The 21,740-nt window shown below is 56.3% G+C and overlaps 1 protein-coding gene and 1 long non-coding RNA gene across 3 annotated transcripts in view; both read right to left on the bottom strand.

Annotated features, from left to right (window-relative positions):
- The window catches only part of AP2A2 (adaptor related protein complex 2 subunit alpha 2), a 67,072-nt gene extending 52,855 nt beyond the window's left edge, over nt 1-14,217 (bottom strand). For both annotated transcript variants that reach the window (XM_055580495.1, XM_055580496.1), the window contains exon 1: nt 13,974-14,217. In XM_055580495.1, coding sequence (XP_055436470.1) covers nt 13,974-14,040 — 67 coding nt within the window. In that variant the 5' untranslated portion in view covers nt 14,041-14,217. The remainder of the gene's footprint in view (nt 1-13,973) is intronic.
- Nucleotides 9,639-13,480, bottom strand: LOC129652190 (uncharacterized). Its single transcript, XR_008714490.1, has 3 exons — nt 13,098-13,480; nt 11,014-11,161; nt 9,639-10,905 (listed from the first exon to the last, which is right to left on the bottom strand). It is a non-coding gene; the product is annotated as an uncharacterized LOC129652190 (long non-coding RNA).
- Nucleotides 14,218-21,740: the final 7,523 nt, after the last annotated feature.

Below are 21,740 nucleotides of genomic sequence, written 5' to 3'. Positions count from 1 at the left end.
CCTCCACTGCCGCCAGCACGTCCGATCGCGACTAGAACACCTCTTGCCTCCCACGCAGGCCTCCTCTGACCCACTGCCTCTGAGGCCCAGAGACCTTCACGTACAGGTGGACCTGTCACTCACCTGACTCTTCAGCAGCCTCCCACACGACACCTCAGGGAACTCAGACTGCCCGCAGGGAAGGGCCACGCCCTCTACACTCCTGCGCCCAGGGCTCTCGGGTCCTGGAGCGGGGCCACATGGGCAACTCAGCCCAGCCTTGCTCCCTCCGGACCCAGCTCATGTGCGGTGTCCTCAGAGAGGCCCTCTGTGAACACCCTACCTGACGCAGGCTCCCTTCTGTGCTCCAGCATGATGACACATATTCTAAAAATATTTCCAGTTTCAAAAGCTTGAGCTCAGGGTTAAAACTAACTCTTCGAAAAGTTAGGAATTCAAACTCTCCTGACTGATTCATCATTGGCAATTACAGAATCCACTGGTGTCCCCACAGACTTCCATTTACCACGCTCCACCACCAGCAGGAAACTGCCTCGTTACCACAGGTCACACCGGTGAGGCAGATCCTCCCAAGACGCCTGTGCCCCTGCCCTGACCTCTGGGGCCTGGAGCACTGTGAACTGAGCCCTAAGAAGCAGGTGTTCTGTGAACAGAGACCAAGCCCACCCGCTTGCTGCCTCGAGTAAGAAGTCAAGTAAGAGCCACAGAATTCCAGGTTCTCTCAGAAATTCTACTAGAAACTCATGTCAAACATGTCTAATGAGAACCACCCACCCAAACTAAATTCACAATAAAAGGTATTATCACTCCACTCAGGAGTCAAAAGGTGAAAGTACAGAGTCACATTATTCTTTCCCAGGACCTTCCCTCAGGGAGCCATTAATCCATGGCATAAATAATGGCCATTAAGGTGATGAAGGTCTGCATGGCGTGTGTGTGTGTGTGTGTGCGCACGCGTGTGTAATATACGAAGGTCTGCTGTGTGTGTGTGTAATATACAGAATTAGTCCAAAACTTATTTGAAAGGAGACTATGATGAGAGTGGACACCACCACAACCCTGGACACTGGAAGGAGACCATGGTTATGGACTCATCTAACAGAGCAAGCTGGACTCCAGCCGCCCGCAGGAGGGACCAGCGAGAAGCAAGTCTTCGTCACCGAGTCTGGCAGCCTCAGGACCTGAAGGTGCCTCAGGAGGGGCCCTGGGGGCCGGGCTGGAAGATATAGAAGGAGCAGCAGCCGCTCTCCCAGCCCGGCCACACCCCAAATCCCAGCAGAAGACAGCAGGCTGCCCCCCACAAAGCAGGAACACCCACCTGCAGGCCTGGTGACACCACCACATGCTGGAGGGAGGCTCAGAAAAGCAGAGCCGAGAGACAGACGCCCAGAGCAGGGAGACCCCCGCCCAGAGCAACCGCAGCCAGGCTCCCCACACCCGCCTCCCCACCCAGCAGGAAGGGAGCCTGCAGCTTCTCTGAAGACGACGGAGAAGACGGCTGACACATGGCTTCCCTCGTGAGAGAGACCCTCAGCCCTCACCCCTCGGCCCACAGCGAGGCCTCTGCCGAAGCCCGACCCATGCCGGCCGTCACTGGTCCATGTGATGGCCAGACACTGACCACGAGGCACCCCGGGCCAGCTCCAAGTACGAGCCAGAGACGGACACAGACCTGCAGAAAAAGAATTCAGACCAGAGGGGCAACGCAGAGGAGCAAACCCCAGACAGTAGACATTCTCACACGAACAGAAGAAAGCACCCTTCAGGAACCAGATGCCAGCAGCAAAGGGCCACCCTGCCAAGAAGGAAGCCCTGGAGGGGAGGGAAGGAGAAGTCAGGAGTCTGGGATCAATGTATACACACCACTATATATGCAGTGGATGACTAACACGGACCTACTGTATAGCCCAGCAAACTCGACTCAGCATTTTGTAAAGACCGATAAGGAGAAAGAATCTTTAAAAAGTAGATACACGAGTGTGTGTGACTGGCTCACTTTGCTGCACACCTGAAACTAACCCAACACTGTGAATCAGCCCTGCTCCAGTTTAAAAGAGAGAGCGAGAGTGCCCTTAAGACGTGCAGCAGAGAGAACTCTCGCCCACTGTCCATGGAAAGGAAAGTGGGGCAGCACCTGTGGAGAGCAGTTACTACATGATCTGGCCATCCCACTCCTGGACACACACCCAGAAGAAACCCTAATTCAAAAAGGTGCAGGCACCCCAGTGTCCATAGCAGCGTTACTCACAGCAGCCAAGACATGGGGGCAGCTTAAGCGTTCATGACAGATGACTCGAGTATACACAGCCTTAATAAATATGGTATGGAAGTGAAGTGAAGTGAAACTCGCTCAGTCGTGTCCGACTCTTTGTGACTCCATGGACTATGCAGTCCATGGAATTCTCCAGGCCAGAATACTGGAGTGGGGAGCCTTTCCCTTCTCCAGGGGGTCTTCCTAACCTAGGGATCGATTCCAGGTCTCCTGCATTGCAGGCGGATCTTTACCAGCTGAGCCACCAGGGAAGTCCTGAATATGGTATTTGTACATACATACACATGTACACACACGTGCGTATGGTACGTTCTTTATGAACATGCTGTGTAAGTATATATACACGCCTAGTACTCAGCCATGAGAAAGAACAAACTAACGCCATCTGCAGCAACATGAACAGGCTTAGAGATTATCATACTCAGTGACGTCAAACAGAGAAATATCATATGGTATCACCTATACGTGGAATCTAAAGTGACACAAATGAACTTATTTATAAAACAAAAACAGAACTTCTTTGGTGGTACACTGGGTAAGAATCTCCCTGCCAAAGCAGGGGACAAGAGTTCAATCCCTGGTCCAGGAAGATTCCGGATGCTGTGGAGCAACTAAGCCCACGCACCACAGCTACTGAGCCTGATTCCCGTGGACCGAGAGCCTGTGTTCCTCAGCAAGAGAAGCCACGGCAACGAGAATGCTGCACGCAGCAACCAAGACCCAGCAGAGCCACAAACAAATAAATACATGTTTTTTGAAAAGTCAAATCATTTGAAAAGTCAAATCATTATCATTCTCGGCTAAGAATAATATTTTCAGACAGTAATTAAATGCTATAAATCAATTAAATTAAAAACGGTGACACATCAGAACATGGGAAAAGGAAAGCTTAGGTAAGTTAAACCCTCATCTTCCACAGTAAGATAAGAAGTCAATAAATAATGGCTAAATGGAGAAAAACACCCATGACTGATATGCAATTTAACATGTAATTTAGAATAAGTAATCACATTTTTAAAGTAAATATGAGAATGAGGGGAGAGGGGGGAGACAGGGATTAAAAAATAAATAAAGTAAATATGAAAAGAGATGGATGTAAAATGAAAATAATTGACTTAAGCTTAGGAATGAGGGAATGGGGTGAGGGTCCACTGTTTTATAATTACGGGGACGGCACCCACTCCAGTGTTCTTGCCTGGAGAATCCCATGGACAGAGCAGCCTGCTGGGCTGCAGTCCACGGGGCCGCACAGAGTCGGACACGACTGAGCGACTTAGCAGCAGCAGCAGCACCCACTCCAGTGTGCTCGCCTGGAGAATTCCGTGGACAGAGGAACCTGGGGGCTACAGTCCATGGGGTCAGTAAAAGTCAGACACAAAGGAGCGACTAACCCTCTCTTAAACTACATTCTTGATTTTGTTTTTCATTTCTTTAAATATTTACTTAGGAACAAGTAAATAGCAGAAATTAATATAATTGGGAAGACCTGCCCAAACCCGTACTATGACACTACCCCCACCCCGCCACACAGGATGAGCAACCCCCAGGCCCGCTGGCCCCCACCGTGGCGCCTGAGAAGATCTGGTCCCCCAGAGCTGCCGTTCCGACAGTCACGCTCCCCGCACGCCACAGCAGGGACCCCCAGGGCCCCATCCTTGCAGCTCCAGTGAGCAACTAGATCAGGAGAGCAAATTCTGAGTCCCACCGCCCCGCCCAAGCACTACGACCCACTCTCTCTGCCCCTCTCAGCCCTCACCCCAGCCCAGCCAGTCTCCACCCATCACGAAAAGCATGCCTGACCCGCCTCCTCCATCGGAGCACTTGCTGGCAAAACCTCTCCTCTTCCGCCCTGGCCCGTCACTCCTGGTCTACCTCCCCACCCCTAGGGGTCCTCACCTTTCTCACCTGGTCCAGAGGCTCCTAACTGTCTTCCCTCCTATCTCCCCAAAGCCAAGTCCTTCCTCTGCTCACCTGCAAGATCCCGCCATGCGCCCCACCTTCCTCTGGCTCTGAAGAGCAGGCACAGTGGCTCCCCACCCACCCGCCAGCATTCCAAGGACACCTGCCCCCAGCTTCCCCACCCACACTGCAAGCCCCTTTCATTTTTCCCTTTAGGTTTCCCTCAACACAGTATGTGTGCATGTGTGTTCAGTCACTAAATCGTGTCTGACTCTGCGACCCCATGGACTATAGCCTGCCAGGCTCCTCTGTCCATGGGATTTCCCAGGCAAGAACAGTGGAGTGGACTGACACTTCCTTCTCCAGGGGATCTTCCTGACCCAGGGATCAAACTCCCATGTCTCCCGCATTGGCAGGTGGATTCTTTACCACTGAGCCACCTGGGGAGCCCCAACACTGTACAATGCGTGTATGTTAAACTTACTTATTTCATGTCTGCCTCACTGGGATATGAGCCACACGAGGGCACTCTTGGTCAGTTTTTCTGTTCAATGTGTGAAATATGCACCCAGGAATTTGCTGAACAAATGCATTAATCTTAAAAAAGCACCCTTGACCCAATCATGATAGGCAGAATGTCCCCAAAGACACTCACACCCCAATCCTAGGACCCCATGAGTCTGCAGATGTCACTAAACCTGGGGAGCCCTACGGGAGCCCTGGGAGCGGTCAGGGAGACCCAGGTCTGGACAGATTGGCTGGGGGTGTGGGGAGGGGAGTGGGAGAAGAAGGCAGGCGATCTCCAGGAGGACTGAGGCTCTGGGAGGCGCAGGCCGAGCACCTGCTGCCAGGCTGTGCCCGCTCCGATCCCAGGAGCGCACCTGTGCGCTGGGAAAAGGGCGCTCCCGTGTCAGAGCGGCCCTGGGGTCTCCACCTCCTCCCTCCCGTTTCCCCGTTCTTCTCCTGGGAGCTGCCCGTCAGGCCCCCCGCCCAGTCCCCTCCTGCGACCCCCTGGCCAGCCCTCCTCCCTGGCCCAGGCCCCCTGGGCTCAGGCACATCTGGAGCTCTGGCCATCCTCCTGGAGAGCTGGCTCAGCAACGCGCTTCAGAGGAGAGGTCCGGAGCCCCAGTCGCTTGGGTCTGGGTCCTCAGGGGACCATTTCAGGAGCAGTGCCTCGGCCTCCTTGGCCTCCGCCCCTTTCTCCATGAAACAGGGAGCACCTCAGTACCCGCTGTGAAGTATCAGCTGCGTAAACAGAGGTAAAGCTTCTGTGACGATCGCCACCCCCTCCGTCAGCTTCCAGCTCGGATTCCAGTCTCGTGGTCTCACATGCCACCTACACACGATGCCGTCCGCTCACCTCCGAATTCCATCCTTGGGATCCGAAAGCACGCTCCACATTACTCCCAAACCTACTGCTGTAAACAGGGTCAGGGTCTACCCCCCCCACCTCAGGCGGTACAAACCTGAGAGAAATATAGGAAACAATAGTTTTCAGACACTGGACCACAGCCTGTGGGAGACAGCGGCCACTGAGAGACAGGACAGCAACGCGAGGAGCCCCACCACTTCCCGGGGGCCCAGCCCGAGGCCCCTATGAGGGCCGGCACAGGAAGCTGGATGCAGTCCTGTAGGAGCCGCACCACTTCCTGGGGGCCAAGCCCGAGGCCCCTGAAGTGAGGGCACGCACGCAGAGTAACGCGGAAGTCAGTCCCGTCTACTCTCACAGAATCTAAGTCTCTGAAACAACAGGGACTGGGGCCCTTCAGTTACACACTGAATCCCTGATGCCTAGGATAATGCCCGGCACGCAGCAGGCACCAACAGGTTTCTCAAATGAATGAATGAATTGAATAATTATGTCAAAAAATAAGAGTCCAGAAAAACAAATAAATTTTTAAATACGCACGTTCAAAACACCCTTCACTCTTGGAGTTGCATCATAGCTATTACAGAACAACAAGAACGCAATATGAAAAACAATATTTTCTTAGCTACTTATACAGCAGATTTACGTCAGATCTACAGTAAACGCTGCATCAGAGAACACGAATCAGACACATAAGCCCCAGCAGAACAGCGCCTCCTGTCCCTCTGCGACCAGCTTCCCAGTAAGACAGTCTGGGAGGCTGTGGACACGAGGACCCACTGCCCGTCCACGGAAGGCAGCCTGAGAAAGGCCACGCCTCGGGAACTGGACGATTCAGCACCACAGAGCCATAGGCCCTCCACCCCTGCGGCACCCTCCGTGCGGGGGAGGCTGGCGCACTGCTCCAGGCGAGGACGACTCAGGCCACAGGTGAGCGATGAGAGCACCAGGTCTGAACAGGGAACTGACTGAACGGAAGCCGTGTGCTACCTGAGAGGAGCCCGAGGCTGTGAGGAGCGAGGCCAGGGCAGGAGGCCCGCGGAAGGCGCCCGGCACATGCGGACGAGCCTCCATCCCCCGCAGCCCCCAGTGCGACCGAGCACCCGCCTCATCACCAGAGACTCTGCTCTCGCAGGCACGGCGAGGGTCAGAAGAAGGTTCTGGTCTGGTAGTACCATACCAGACACACACCCCTCACAGTAACCGGCCAGAAAAAGCTATTTTTCAACAGCAATAAATACAATCCAAAAGTATTCCAAAATATTCATTTTTTTGCTCTATTTTTCCCACTGTGCTTTAAAAGACTATTCAATATCAATGTAGTGCCTTTTTTCAGTGCTGTTTAAACTGCAACAGAAACTCATAATTGCCCTCCCAACCCCAGCACACAAAGGAAGGCTGGCCTTAGGAAAAGCAAAGCAGGATCCCCACACAGCGCCTGACCCCTGACCCCACCCTAAGCAGCTCAAGGTGCTCTAAGTACACGGAACACCTAATCCTCACGACACCCTTCTGCTGCCATCAGAAGGGATCTTTAAAGGGGAAAAACAGGCACTGCGGTGCAAAACAGAAGCCAAGCAACCCAATTTGGATTTGGTGTTCACACTTCTAAGCGATCCTGCAGAGGAGGGCAGGTGGGAACGGCCACACAAGGGAGACACCTCAAGTACAAGGAGGTGGTGAGCACAAAGCCGCTCCAGGCTCACAGAGCTGGGGAGGGGTAGGTGTTTTCTTGCTTTTAATTTTTTGCCTATGCTGTGTGACTTGCAGGATCTTAGTTCCCGGACCAGGGATACAACGCAGGGCACTGGTAGTGAAAACACCAAGTTCTACCCACTGGACTGCTGGGGAATTCCCTCACTGGGTTTAAATTTGGGGAAAAATGAAGACTCCCAGCTGTCTTGGGCCACAATTTGCAAAAGTGAGAAAGAAAAAGGGAGAGAATCAGGATCCGACTCCAAGCATCGGCCAGACGCCCCTCCCTTAAGGAGCACGTCCAATCCTCAGCCAGCCACTCCCCCTGCCCAGGGCCAGGAGTGAGCCAGGGAAGAGGGGCTGGCCTCCCTGCAGACAGTCCTCTCTTTCTGGGGCACAGGCCTGTGCGGGCACCTCACTCCCCTCCTTAAACCTGAAGCACCCCAACTCACACAGACGCCGAGGGGCAGACCGCTGGCCCACCCCACACCTGCCCACCTCCCCCGGTCCCACTGGGCGGCTCCCCCAGCAGCCCCTGACCCCTTGCCCTCGAGTGCACGGGCAGGTACCGTGAGCCCGGACGTCCTCCTCTTTGCAGGGCAGAGACTGCACCCCAAGGGCACGCGATGCACTGGGCAAGGCCAGGCCTGCCTCTTCCCTTTGTGGCACCGCACGTTGCGGCCCCACACCCTTCCTGGTCCTCTTCCCACATCAGCCTCTGAGGCACTGCTTTAAGTCGGGCGCTTCCTCCCGACGTGATCTCTCTTCTACGCATCCTGGGGTCCCTCACAAGCCTCCCTCCACAGAGGGCAAGGGCTGACCTCAGCACACAGCCCCAGCTCCCCACCACGAGCAAACACCCACCGCCACCCAGCCTGAAATTCTCCTCCTAGGCAAGCGACACGCACTGCTTTCCGTGACATCTCACCTGTGTTGATTTTCATCCCAAAGTCAGGAAGGCTCTGAAGAAGGCCAACGCCAGAATCAGCGAGTTCAGTTTTGTGGTCTGACGCCTCAGACACCCTGTGACCTAGTGAAAACTGCTCATTTTTGTCTTCTAATGAGCATCTCTCAATTCGTTTGGTAAGCTGATGGTGAAGTGACTTCCCTTTACTCCACCCTGCACCCACGGGAGCTGACAGAAGCCATGGGCTCTCTAACTCCCCCTGTGGGGTCCACCAAGCCCAGTGCCAACCAGAGGGAGGGAGGCATCCCTGCACACCCTCCCTTCATTTCCTCACACGGAGCAGGGTGGGGAGCGAGGACCAGACAGGCTTCGACGGAAAAAGACGCTCGACAGAGCCTCAGGCCAACACGGAGTGCGCCCAGGCGGACTCGCACTCCCGCTTTGGTTGCCAAGCACCTGTGTCCCTCTGCTCCTCCCTCTGCCCCCTCCCTAGACCTCCGCTCTCCAACCTGGGGGCTCTCTCAGGGCAAGGACCCACCTCCGCCACCCTGTCGACCGACTCTGAGGACGCAGAGCAGGAACTCACGTCCCGTGTGTCTGTCTGCAAGCACCTCTGGGGCAGGGAGCTTCGTGCTCAGCTGCTCAGAACCCCAGCGGTGTTTCACACAACAGGCCCAGATGCTACCCTTTAACCGAAACCTGAGGCCCACACCATCCAGAACTCAGAACCGCTCAGCCTCTCGGAGGAAGTCCAGCACGTGACCGGGGCTACGGCCTCCACGCGTCCCGTTCACCGGGAGGGCACCTCCTAGAGCTTCACGGCAGTGCTGCACCAGACATGTCTGCCACAGACTTACCAGGACTTTCCCTCCTTGGAGCCTCCAAGGCCTTGAAATCCGGACTAAGGGACGCCGACCTCGCACCCAAGACCTGCAAGTGCCGTTAGAGCAACGAGAGCCCTGCTGCTCAGAGCTCCCACCAGGGCCCCTCGGGCTGCTCACAGTAACGCCAAGTGTCTTTTTCCACAACACTCCTGAACCTTTCCCTTGGGTCTGACCCTGTTTGACTTTTTAAAGCCAAGAAATGCCACTTAATCCCCAAAAGACGGTCTTTCCAATAATTTCACAGCTATAAAATCCTGACGTGTTGCTGCCAAAAAATAAATAAATAAACGGAGTGAAAATCATTTTAAGAGGAAAGAGAGGTAATGCTGAGAATCTGGCCTGAGAATACACTCCTCACGAGGGCACCTCGGCATCTCACAGAGGACACAGAGAGGAGCCAGGACACGGCGGGGACAAGGGGACTCCCTGAAAGCCGCAGCATGCAGTCAGACCAAAGACTTCCTTCCTCTTCCAGCCTGGAGGCCTGGCCCTTCCCCAAGCCTCAGCACAAACTTCCTAAATCTAAGAAATATAAATTATGCGTAAGAGTGCAAAAGGAAATATGCAACAAGAGCACTTTTTTCAAAATGTCAGCATTTTTTAAATGTACAGACAAGACTAAACTGAACCTTACTTAAAAAAAAAAAAAAAAACTTTAAAAAGTTAAAATGCAGACTGACCATCCCTGATTCTGATCTTTACTACTACCCCGGAAAAACAAGTGCCAACCCTGTGTTTCAACATTGAAGTTTTACACTGAATTTAAATTTTCATGTCCAATTTATGACTCATAACAAATGGAATTTTACAAACAAGTAAAATTTTTTAAACTGTAGTCATGCTAAAATACAATTCAAAGGAGTGCCCAGTTTCAGCGAAGTTATTAACAACAGAAGCGGGGGGATCAAGCTCCGTGGTGACCAGAGGACAGGGCACTGCCAGCCGCCCTCTAGCTAAATCACTGCGCCGGCAGCAAAACCACACGCTTTCTCCAAGAGCACAGAAACCGCTTTCGGCCAATGGCTAATTACATCTGTCCCCTTGAATCCCTTCATTTGAGTGAGTGCCTGGAGGGATTAAATGAAAAGCCTCCAAGCACCATGGAAGTGTCTCGACTCGTCTGTGCAGCCCCAGCTCCCGCCACCACGTGCATGGAGGAACAGATGGCATTTTCCTGCCCGCTGGCGACACGATGGGCTCCACAAGAACCAGTCTCACCCCTTCTCTCCCTCAGCGCGGTCCCCGTTACTCTGTGGTCAGTTCTGACATTTTCAGCAGGTTCTACATCTGGAGCAATGTTCTAGCATCAACAAGTCAGTGCGTAAAGCTCCTCCGCGGATACCACCGTATGTGCAAAAGCACACAGAAGTCCCAAACAACCAAATGAATAGCAGAGAGCTACTATTTTACCCGTTTCAGCGGTTCTTTCCTTTTGTTTGCTTTCTGTTCGTTGTTTTGGCCACTCCATGCAGCGTGCAGGATCTTAGTTCCTGACCAGGGATGGAACTCGTGCCCCTTGGACTGGGAGGGCAGAGTCTTAGCCACTGGACCACCAACAGATCCTTCACTGTGACTTCAGTGCTTGAACAGATGGCCCTCCAGGGACTGTGCCAGTGAGAAAAGCCAGCCTCAGCAGGTCACACACTGCACCGCTTCACTCACACAACATCCTTGAGAGGATGACGCAGAGACGGAGAACACACGCGTGGCCAGGGCAGACGCTGACCACACGACGTGGCAGAGGGCTTTGTGATGGTGAGACAGCTCTGCGTCTGCTGAGCTGGGGTCACATGAAGCTGCACCTGGGGAAAGCACAGAGGCCTTGGGGCTTCCCTGGCAGTCCAGTGGCTAGGACTCCTCGCTGTCACCGCGGAGGGCCCTGCTCGGGGAACAAAGATTCCGCAAGCCTTGTGGCACAGCCAAAAAGAACATACAGACCTACACACGCGCGCGCTCGTGCACACGCATGTACATCCTGCATACGTACCTGAGAAACGTGACTACACCTGGCAGACTGCACCAGTCTCACTTCCTGGTGTTGGAGCTATACTGCCGTGAGAGAGGGGAGATGGCTGAGGGATGCTGGGGCCTCCCTGTCCTTTTCTCTGCAACTTCCTATGGCTCCATATTTATTTCTGAATAAAGAAATTATTTTACAACTAGGACTAAATAAAAGGAATAGAATCTTTTTAACAACATGTTTAAAAACAATCGAGAGAAACAGTTCATGAACTCCCACACACATTCACTGAGTCAAATCTGGCGGGCTGAAGTCAGTAAGACAGGACTAAGTTAATGTATGAGGCACGGAGCTGGCTTGGTAACTGAGCCACAAAGCTACACGGAGCACCAGGACACGGGCACCTCTCAGGCCCGGCAGCAGCTTGCAGCCAGCCGCCACCTGAGGCAGAGCTCACGCTAAGGGGGACATTTAAGAGACCACATCATGCGGAAAGGTAAAAGAAGCCACAATTTTAGAGATGAAACACTTCAGTGATACTTCAGCTACACACTCCGTCCGTGTCAGTGGGGGAGACGGAGCTCTGCGGCCGTGGGTCCAGGTGCCCTCTCTGCACAGGGGTCACTCTCATGACAGGAAAGCAGAGCCACAAGCAGAGGAAGCGGGGACCCCTCACCTGCCACCGAGGGCTCAAGCTCAGAGCAGCTCTGACCAGGTGGCAGGCTCTCAGGTCAGACCTCCTCCTCCTCCCTGCTGTGCCCACTGCTCACCCGGCCTGCCCAGAACAGGCTCCGGATCGCTCCCAGGGTAGAGCTTCTCTGCACTCACCTACTCAGCTACGGGGTGACCGCCTCACACAGACACTGCGTGTGGCCCCCACCCTGTGGGGCTTCCAGGGCGGGGCGGGGAGGGGATAGAGAGCCACGAACTGCCCACGCTGTCCTGACAGGAGAGGACAGCCTCACGTCTGATGCAGGGTAGCAAGAAGGTGCGGTAGGAAAGCTGGTTTTGAGGAGGGGGCCACGTTAAACAGAGGCCTGAGCCCACCCCTGGCCCTCCAAAGGATTAGGCACTTCTTCTTACAGCAGCTCCTTCATTGAAGACACTGTCTAATTCACTGTTCCACACCAGCTGCTCAGGGCCCAGAGTGGGGGTCCCCACCAGGGCAACGGCTGGAAACATTTCTGGTTGTCACAACGGAAGCATTTAGAAGGTAGAGGCCACAGGAGGGAGTCACACAAGTGATCAGCGCCAAATGCCACAGGCAGAGGTGGAGAGTCTGTCTATACTCAGTCGACAAGCCAAGTCCACACGCTGTGGCAGACCCAGCACAGAACACATCTAGTTAGCAGAACTAGTCTACAAAACTGAGAAAAGGGATTTCAAGCTCAATGACCTGCCCAAATCAATTTTCTTCCAAAATGAAAGGACAGGTGTCAAGGTTAATTTAAGGCAGCTGAGCCCTGGCCCAAGGGTCTCCTGAAGCAGCAACACACCCACACTTAGCTTTACAAGACACATTACGACTATGCATGTTATTATCTAGAAAATCACATTACACAGCAGAGAACAACAGGATACTGCCCTACTTGTAAAAGCGCAGACCTCAGGGTGTGTTTCCACATGGATTTCTTGCAGAAAAGGGAAAGGAACAGAAGCTAGAACCTTCCACAGTCTGGGTCCTCCACGCCAGTCTAAGGAAGTGAGGCGATCACGGGAGGGCTCCGGACAACATGTACCAGCAGGTGGTTACATGCGTTCTCTAAAACATACAGTGAACGTCAGCTACTGAAATCTACAAATGTCTGGTGGGTAAAAAATGAGAATTAAAGCCAGACAAGAAACTGGTTTTATGTATTTCATTTTTTTAATTAAATAAAGGGAAAATCGAAGTCGCTCAGTCACGTCCGAATCTTTGCGACCCCATGGACTGTATAGCCTACAAGGCTCCTCCACCCATGGGATTTTCCAGGCAAGAATAGTGGAGTGGGTTGCCATTTCCTTCTCCAGGGGACCTTCCCGACCAAGGGATTAAACCCTGGTCTCCCACACCGCAGGCAGGCTCTTTACCATCTGAGCCACCAGGGAAGCCCAAATAAAGGGAACATTACCTGAAAATCAACAGGAGTTTCTGCACACCAAAGTCAAATGTATGGGTGGATGAAGGGTGCACCCCCGGCCTCCAGCCAGATTCACCTTTCCCTGTGGATTTTTCCACTCGGCGAGGGGCAGGCACATGTCGCTGAAAACGCGATCCCTGACCAAAGATAGTGGGCAGAGCAGCATTTCCCCTAGGCCATCCCACCCCAACGCCTGGGGCCAATTCCCTGGGAACGAGTCACTTTAATCAGGGCCTAACAGGCCGCCAGGACCCGGGTCAAGCAGCTGCTTCCCCGCAAGACGCGGGTTTCGCTACTCCCACTCCCAGTGAAAAGGCACGCTATGCTGGAAAACGCTGGGTTAGATGCTCCGTTACCAGAAAGACCGGCCGACTGCTCGGGGTGACATCATGCTGGGGAGGGGCGGCTTCGCTAGAAGCCCCTCAGGAGAGCCAAGACCCCTGCGCGGGTGCTAAACGCTGCCCGCACCCCGGACCCAGCCCCAACCCCAAGTCCCCTGCCCTCCAAGTCCGCGCCCCGGACTCCAGCCCCAACCCGAGGACCCCCGCCCGCCAGGTCTGCGCCCGGGAGCCCAGCCCCAACCCCAGGACCCCCGCCGGGAACCCTAGCCCCAACCTCAGGACCCCCGCCCTCCAAGTCCGCGCCCCGGACCCCAGCCCCAAACCCCCAGGCGCCCTACCCTCCAGGTCCGCGCCCCGGACCCCAGCCCCCAGCGCCAGGACCCCCGCCCTCCAGGTCCGCGCCTCGGACCTCCGCCCTCCAGGTCCGCGTCCCAGCCCCCAGCCCCCGAAGGCCAGCGCCGGCCAGCCCTTCACCCCGGCCTGCGCCCCCGCCCCCCGCAGGCCGGCCCGGCGCCCAGCCACTCACAGTTGCGGATATCCGAGATGAACACCGCCAGGCCCCGCATCCCGTCCCCCTTCGACACGGCCGGCATCTTCGGGCCTGGGGAGCGGCCTGGGCTGGCGGGCCCTGGGAAGGAGAGGGCAGCGGGCCGCAGGAGTGGGAGCCGGGAGGAGCCGCCTCAACCCAGTCGCCTCAGGCTCCAGCGCCGCTCTCGGGGCCGCCGCGCGCGCGCGCACGCACGCACGCTCGCTCGCGCGGCGACCGACGGCGGCCGGGGCGCGGGGACGAGCACGTCGGCGGCGGGCGCGCAGGCCCGGGAGGCGGCCCCGGGAGCCGGGCGCCGCGGCAGGGGCCCGGCGGAGGCGAGGGAGCGCCGGCCTCCGCCGCGCAGAATCCTCATCGCCGACCCCTTCCCGGGAGCCCCCACCGCCCCCCGCCCCGATCCCGCCGCCGCGCCTCCGCCCACACTCTCACCGCCCTCCCGCCCGGCTCTGGGGCCGCCTGCCGTCGGCCTCCCGCCATCCAGAGCTCTGGGCCAGCTGCCCATCACCCGTCCGTCCAGAGGCAGCCCGTCTCTTTGCAAAGGGGAGACTGAGCCCTGAAGACAGCTTCCCCCCACCCCTTGACAGCACCAGGGGACCAGGGCTCAGTCTTGAATCCAGTTCCTTGGCGACCAACCGCACCCTTTGCCACTGTTGCCGCCCCCCACCTCCGCAGCCTGGGGAGGTGGAGGCGAGGACCAGGGCCCACCCGCAGTGCACTGCAGGGGTCTTAGCAGGCAGAGACCCCAGGACTGTGTCTGGAGAACAGGTGTCCCCACCGAGCTCTCCTTCACGAAGTGGGATGGCCTCTCTCTCCAGAGAGGTTTCAATGCCACAGCCCAGACCCACCCCGGCTCACTTCCCAGTAAGAGGCTGGGCCCCTGATGGACCCTGGCTAGGAGAACAAAGGGACAGCTCCCCTTCCATGGACCAAGGACCCGAGCTCTGGTCCTTTGGGACCCCTGGGGGAAGCCAGAACCTGTGGAGACCCGAATCCATATAAGGCAGCAATTTCACCACCTTCCAAAACTTGCACAGGGCGGGCGGGGCTGCAGAGGCCTTCCTGAAGGAGATACCCTCTAGGGCCTGTTTCCCCAGGGGAGGAGATAACCCTACCATAGCCAGGCCTGGGGACTCAGGTGAGGAGACCATGACCCACCCCCGGCAGCCACTCACTGGGCAGGGCAATGCCAAGAGGCTGCAGGGGCTTGTGCGTGGCATGGACAGATGGCACACTCAGCCCACAGTGGAGGGGCTTCTTGGAGGACAGGCTTAGAGATGGACAGGCATCACACCGCTCTCATTGCTGACGCTGGGCTTCCTACGCCTCCTGGGATCCCTGCACATGTGTGTGTATGTTGGCGGGGAGTCGGTGCGGGGGAGTCGGCGCGGGGGAGTCGGCGTCCAGAGACTGATGAGACGTGCCACTGGCCGTGAGAAAGACCCCAGCCTCCTGCCTCCTGGCGCGCCTTCGCCTTTCGGCAGTACGCAGCGCTCCCTTTCTTGGGTTGTGTGAACTGGACCAGCCCGTGCTGGTTCCCAGGCCCTCCTCCTTCCATGGCCAATGGGAGGGAAGGCCCCAACACTTGCATTCTGAAGAAGAAACAAAGGCGGGGGAGCCCAGAGCCAGGGGCCGTGGTATCAGAGTGATCCTGCTTGTACCTGGGCCTGTCAGTTTTACGAGTGACCCAGTTTCCTCCCTATAATGTCTGGAGGGGGTTGTTGACAATAACTTTCCAGAAAATAGGGGTTGGCATCCTGGCCCGGACGGGGCCGGAGGTCCAAGCAGCCGTGCGTGTTCGGGGACAGGATGTGGTGTCCTGGGCCCCCGTGGTCCCCTGTGCTCACCAGGAATGATGTGCTCAGCCAGGCTCCAGGGACTGAGCATATCCCCCGTCTTGGCCAGCAGGCAGGGCATGAGGAATTCAAGAACTCTGTGGTAGGTGGGGCCTTTGAAGGAAGCCAGACCACCTGGAGGACAGAGATGAGCTCAAGCCCCTGACTGCTCGTCTCGGGGAGGCAGGAACCTGCCTGTGGTGGCCCGTCTCCTCTCTCGTAGCCATTAAACTGAGTCCAGAGTCACACACGGCAGATTTGGATTGTTGTGAAAGAGACACGGAAGGTGGACCTGTGGCCTCCAGCTGGGGCCCAGAGAAGGTGGGTGGGGGGTGGGGCAGCCCAGGCGATGCCAAGCCCTATTCTCCAGGAGCCCCATCACCCTCCACAGCCCTTTTCCCCTCATTAGACAGCATTGTCCCCATACTTGAAGACCCAGTCATGACATCCTTGGAGAGGTTACTTTGTAGGAGAAAAGTCAGTTTGCCCCCAAACCTCCTGGCCCAGCCCCATCCACTGAGACCTGGGACAGTGAGGTCCCAACGCCCAGTCAAGCCCGGATGTGAAGGCTTGGCCACCAGGAGAACTGCAGGAAGCTGAGCGTCTGTGGGTAGAACTCTGTAGGATGTGTGCAGGATGGATTCTGAGAGAGCAGACCAATCCCAAGGGGCACTCAGCGATCTGGGTCACCTGAGTCTGCCTGGGCAGTTGAGGGTCTGGAGGCTGGAGGCAGTGGCCCCGTGTTTAAACAGGGTAGAGATGCTGGAAACTCCTGCATATGATGCAGGGAAAGGAGCTCAGTGCTGTGCTCTCTCCCAGTTCTGGAGGCTGGATGCTGTTGATCAAGTAGGACTGGTTCCTTCGAGGCTGAGACTGAGGATCTGGTCCAGACCTCTGTCCTTGGCCTCTCGACAGCTGTCTTCAGCCTGTGTCTCTCACACCATCTTCCCTCGATGCTTGTCTGTGTCCAAATTTCCCCTTTTTACAAAGACACTCGTCATGCTGGATCAGGGGCCAAGTGTGAACTCCTCTTAATGAATTACACCTGCAACTACCCAGATACGGTCCCATCAGAGCTACGGGGACTGAGGACTTCTGCGTGTGAAACTTCAGAGGACATAATTCAACCCAGGACAGACGATGACTTGAGTGAGCACTCTTGGGGACCTGATTTTGAATCCCTGCCCCTCCTTTTCCATTCTCCTACCTGGAGCACGGTTCTGATGGCTGGAGCTCCGTTGCACCCCACCCCTGCACTGCGTGAGCCCTCAGGCCATCCATGTTTGTGCCGCTGTGACTGGGGGCTCTGTTACACCTGCCAAACCTAGATGCTGATTCCCACCTGTTCCCATGCCCAAGGTGCTGTGTCAGTGGGATTCTGGTGCCTGGGACGTGTCAGAATGGCCCCCCAATCTGTCCTGTGGCTTGTCATCAAGACCACATTCGAGGGCCATCTGGCTGCAACATCTGTCACCCCATTGATCACCCCATTGATTTGGCTGATCTGGCTGGCTAGGCGGGTGTCCCCTTCCTCCTCCACAGCTCCATATGCTTCCCTCCCAAAGCTGCATGCTCATTTGAACAGGACAACCTCCCCCAATGGCAGGGGACTGTTCTGCGGTCAAGAGATTTGAGTAGCTGTATGGCCCTGCTGGAACCTCCAGACAAGCTCTCGAGGTCCGTTTGGAAGAAAATTTAGGGTAGTCAAGCTTCTAAGACTCCACACATGCGTGCTAAGTCCTTTCAGTTGCGTCTGACTCTTTGCAACTGTACGGACTGTAGCCCGCCAGGCTCCTCTGTCCATGAATTCTCCCGGCAAGAATACTGGAATGGGTTGCCATGCCCTCCTCCGGGGCATCTTCCCAAGACAGGGAACCAACCTACATCACTTACACCTCTTGCGTTGGCAGGTGGGCTCTGGTCCACCAGTGCCACCTGGGAACCCCCTCCAAGATGCCAGACACCCACAAACGAGGTGCTGCTTGCAGCGGTCTACCTTTCTTTAAACAAAGAAACAAAAACAAACACCCAAAGGCCCCCAAACAAAGACATTTCACATCCATTCCCCTTGGGCTTGAAGGGGCCTTACGAGCACTGTCACTCATGGGCTGCAGGAGCAGCGCAGCTGATGACACTGACCAGGGGAGGGTAGGGGGATGGCTGTGAAGACCCGGCCCCACTCCACGATGCTGCCAGGCAGGCATCCCGTTCACCTCCAGAGCAGGAACGCATGACTCAGTCTCCCTGAGGTACCTGTTGAAAAACACACCCCTTGACCTTAAAGCACAGATCAGCCAGGCCGATAGACAGCCAGCTATCCCCAAACAGGCCTCTTGTTTTAGTGCGTTTGGGGCATCTCGGGCCTACACTCACCCACTGCAGCTCTTGCCTCTAAGGGTGAGCTGATGGAATCTATGCCAATTTTAAGATTAGCCTGAGAAAAACAGCTTTGGGAAAGAAAATATGCCTAAAAATATCACTCCAGGCCTTCAGCACCACCATAGGCTCAGACAGTAAAGAATCCGCCTATAATGCAGGGGACGTAGGTTCGATCCCTGGGTTGGGAAGATTCCTTGGAGAAGGGCATGGCAACCCACTCCAGTATTCTTGCCTGGAGAATCCCATGCAGCCTGGTGGGCTGCCGTCCACGGGGCCGCAAAGAGCTGGACACAACTGAGCGGCTCACTCATGGTAGTTTCCTCCAGATGCTGCAGCAAATCATCACAAACTGATGGTTCGGGAGTGGCAGAAATGGACTCTCTCATGGTTCTAGCAGCCAGAAGTCCATGGTCAAGGTGCGTGCAGCGTGGGTTCTGCTGGAGGCGATAAGCAGCACTCCACTTCCTGCCTCTTCTAGCTTCAAGGGGCTGCCTGCAGCCTCGGCTAGGGGATGTGGGACCCCGTCTTTGCCTCCCTCAGCCCATGGCCTTCTCCCCCATGTCTGTCTCTGATGTTCCTCCCTCTCCTAAGGATCCCAGTCATTGGATTGAGGTCTCCCCCTAGATCCAAGTTGACCTTGTCCCAAGCTTCTTACTCACATCCGCAAAGACTCTATTTCCAAACAGGGTCTGTGTCACAGGGGCCGGAGATCGGGACGTGGACGGCCTGCCAGGGTCCAGCACTCCACATGCCGCACTACAGCCCCCAAGACACGCTGCCCATTTGGCTTTGTGGACCCACGTACCGTCTCACACTTGCTATGGTATTTTCATGTGGGCATGGGGTGGCGGGAAGCATTAAAATCCAGGACCCACAGCACAAAGCACAGGCCCTGTGCACGGCCCCCGCCTGTCACAGAAGCCCACCTTGGGGCGCAGCACCTGCCCTGCCGCTGACTGGACACCCACGTGCCGGTCAGGCTGTGATGCCCCGGCCAGGTGAGCTGGGGCGGGGCGCAGGGACAGAAGCCTGCTGTGCTGGCTTGGAGCGGTATCTGGAAGCTTCCGCTCCATGTGACACGCCCTGCACCCTTGCCCTTCTCCCTCTGGACTTTGCTTATCCCAGCACCCAGGGAGGATGTCTCCATCCACAAGCAGGGGAGGGCTGGGCGGCAGGAAATCCGGACGTGCGTCCCTCCTCCTGGCCTTCCGGCCTGAGAACCGAATTGAGGCCCAGAAGTGACAGGACACCCTCGGTGATCATGCTCGTGCCCTGCCCTTGGGGTGACCCCATTAAAACAGGACAAGTCACGGGAGGCCCCCGGCAGGAAAGCCTAACCCTGTGCTGACTAGGCAAATGAGGAGCGCCTTGGGGCCACCGGCGCCCTGGGGCCACCGGCGAGGACAGGGACCCCCTCCCCCGCCCCCGGGAGCACCGGCCGGCCCAGGGGAGACACAAGCCCGGCCTCCTGGAGCTCCACAGCCACCAGGCACCGCCAGCAGCCACGTGTGGGTGCTCTCGGGGTATCTACAGGCAATGGGCTCCCCACAGTAAGTCAGGGATGCCCTCAAGGTCACCCTGGAGAGGCCGCCTCTGACTTGGACTCCTCAGCTGGCCAGGTGCCCCTGAGGTGGGGTGCTCTAGCTCTGCAGTGTACCAGAACACAGGGGAGGGCTCAGTGGTGGCAGGAGGGCTGGCCTCTGAAGGCCCTCTTGCTCCACGGGGCCTGCATCTGCCCTGGTGTGTCCTCTGGTGTTGCATCTGCAACAGGCTGGGAACAAGGTGGGCCAGACCTGGGCTCACCGTTCAGAGCCTGGACCTGACAGGGCAGGCTGCTCCTCAGGCAACAGGGCCAGCGATGGGGGCTAAGGGTTAGAGTTTAGGGGCTGAGCAAGGGGGTTATACTCAGACTTACATTAAATTTAAATAATTGGGATTCGATTTATTAATGTTCCAATTTAAAAGCTTCATTTTTTAACCTGCTAAGTTCAATTTTACAAGCCCTGTTATCCCCTTTATAAACCTGACAGATTTTATAGTCATTTTTAAGGCGCCTCTGCCATCTTTGGAGAAGGAAATGGCAACCCACTCCAGTGTTCTTGCCTGGAGAATCCCAGGGACGGGGGAGCCTGGTGGGCTGCCATCTATGGGTTCGCACAGAGTCGGACACGACTGAAGTGACTTAGCAGCAGCCGTCTACAAACTCAGTTAATTAAGCATTTTCAACACTTCAAACTGAATTTATCTTTTATTTCATTTCCTTTTATGTGCTCCAGCTTGTCTGAATTGAGAACAAAGTATCAGGTACTTCAAGAACTCATATACTCAATCGGTTAAATATTTAAAATGGTGAACCCCAAATTGTTGCAAATATTCCAGAAACATGAACAACCCAATGTGTTCAGATTTCACTTAATCTGTAAATGCTAACATTTGGCTGAGATTCTCTTAAGACACTTGACGGTTGGTATGTGACATGCCTTAGGCACACTCGCCAGCCCCTATCCCCTGGGAAGACCGTGGGGGTCAGCTGGCAGGAATAGGAGGAAGAGAAAGAAGGAAATCTGAGTCGGAATAAAGAGAACAAAGTTCAGTTCAGGGAGAAGCCTCTTGAACAGAAATGGGGAAACAGCCGTGGGGCGGGTGTCAGGGCTGGCCCAGCAGGATGGGCTGTGTGGTTTTCTGGAGGAAACTGCTGGGAACAACTCTGGATGGCGGGCGTCCGCCAGCTTGTATCAGGTGGCGAATGCTCCAGGACCAAAATTGCTTGCGACTGTGTCTGTTCCAGAGGTGCACTGACTTGCTGGGAACTGAGATTGGGGGTGGGGTGGGGCGGTTACTGTTAGCCTCTGGAGGGTTCCAGCTTTGCAGGATCCACGTGAGAAGTGCCGCCCTTCCCAGAGGCAGGGACAGAGAGAGCGCTGACTCTAGGATTCCTGGGGTTTACGATGTCCAGGGGCCATCCAGAGGGTCTGGAGCATGTGTCCCTACTCTAGACAGTGCTGTGGGCACCACGGGCCTCCAGATGACGACCCAAACCAAAGACTAAGTAAGAAGCGCCCACCCAGGGAGACACAGGGGCTGACAGAGGAGGGCCAGTTTGGGGGGCGGCCACCAGGCAGTGGGAGGAAAGTCTGGGGAGGCGATTCCCGCACCCAGGAGAGAACGCTTAAGTGTGGGAGGTCGGGCCTGCGCGGTCCTCCTGGCCGCCGGCCTGGCCGGGCAGACGCCCTCGAGCCCACGGCGCTCCCTAGCGGTCACCCACGTGGTCGCCGCGCCCACGGCGCCCCCGGAGCCCGGTCCTCCGCCGGACGTGCGCTCGCCGGAGCCCAGACCTCTGAGCCACCTCTCGAGCGCGAGCGTAAGGTTCCCAAGAGAACCCGGAGCCCGCGGAAGGTGGCGGTCGGCGCGCGCGACAGCCCCCAGGGTCTCCCGGCATTCGCGTCTCCAACCGGCCGCCTCTGCGCGGGCCCTTCCTCTCCGCCCTCTTCCGTGGCCCGCCCCTCGGCCCGGTCCGACCCGGCCCGCCCCTCGG

This window comes from Bubalus kerabau, chromosome 5 (assembly GCF_029407905.1).
Source record: "Bubalus kerabau isolate K-KA32 ecotype Philippines breed swamp buffalo chromosome 5, PCC_UOA_SB_1v2, whole genome shotgun sequence".
Classification (NCBI taxonomy): Eukaryota; Metazoa; Chordata; class Mammalia; order Artiodactyla; family Bovidae; genus Bubalus; species Bubalus kerabau.
The sequence above is the reverse complement of the archived record's forward strand: the minus strand, read 5'-3'. Positions and strand labels throughout refer to the sequence as shown.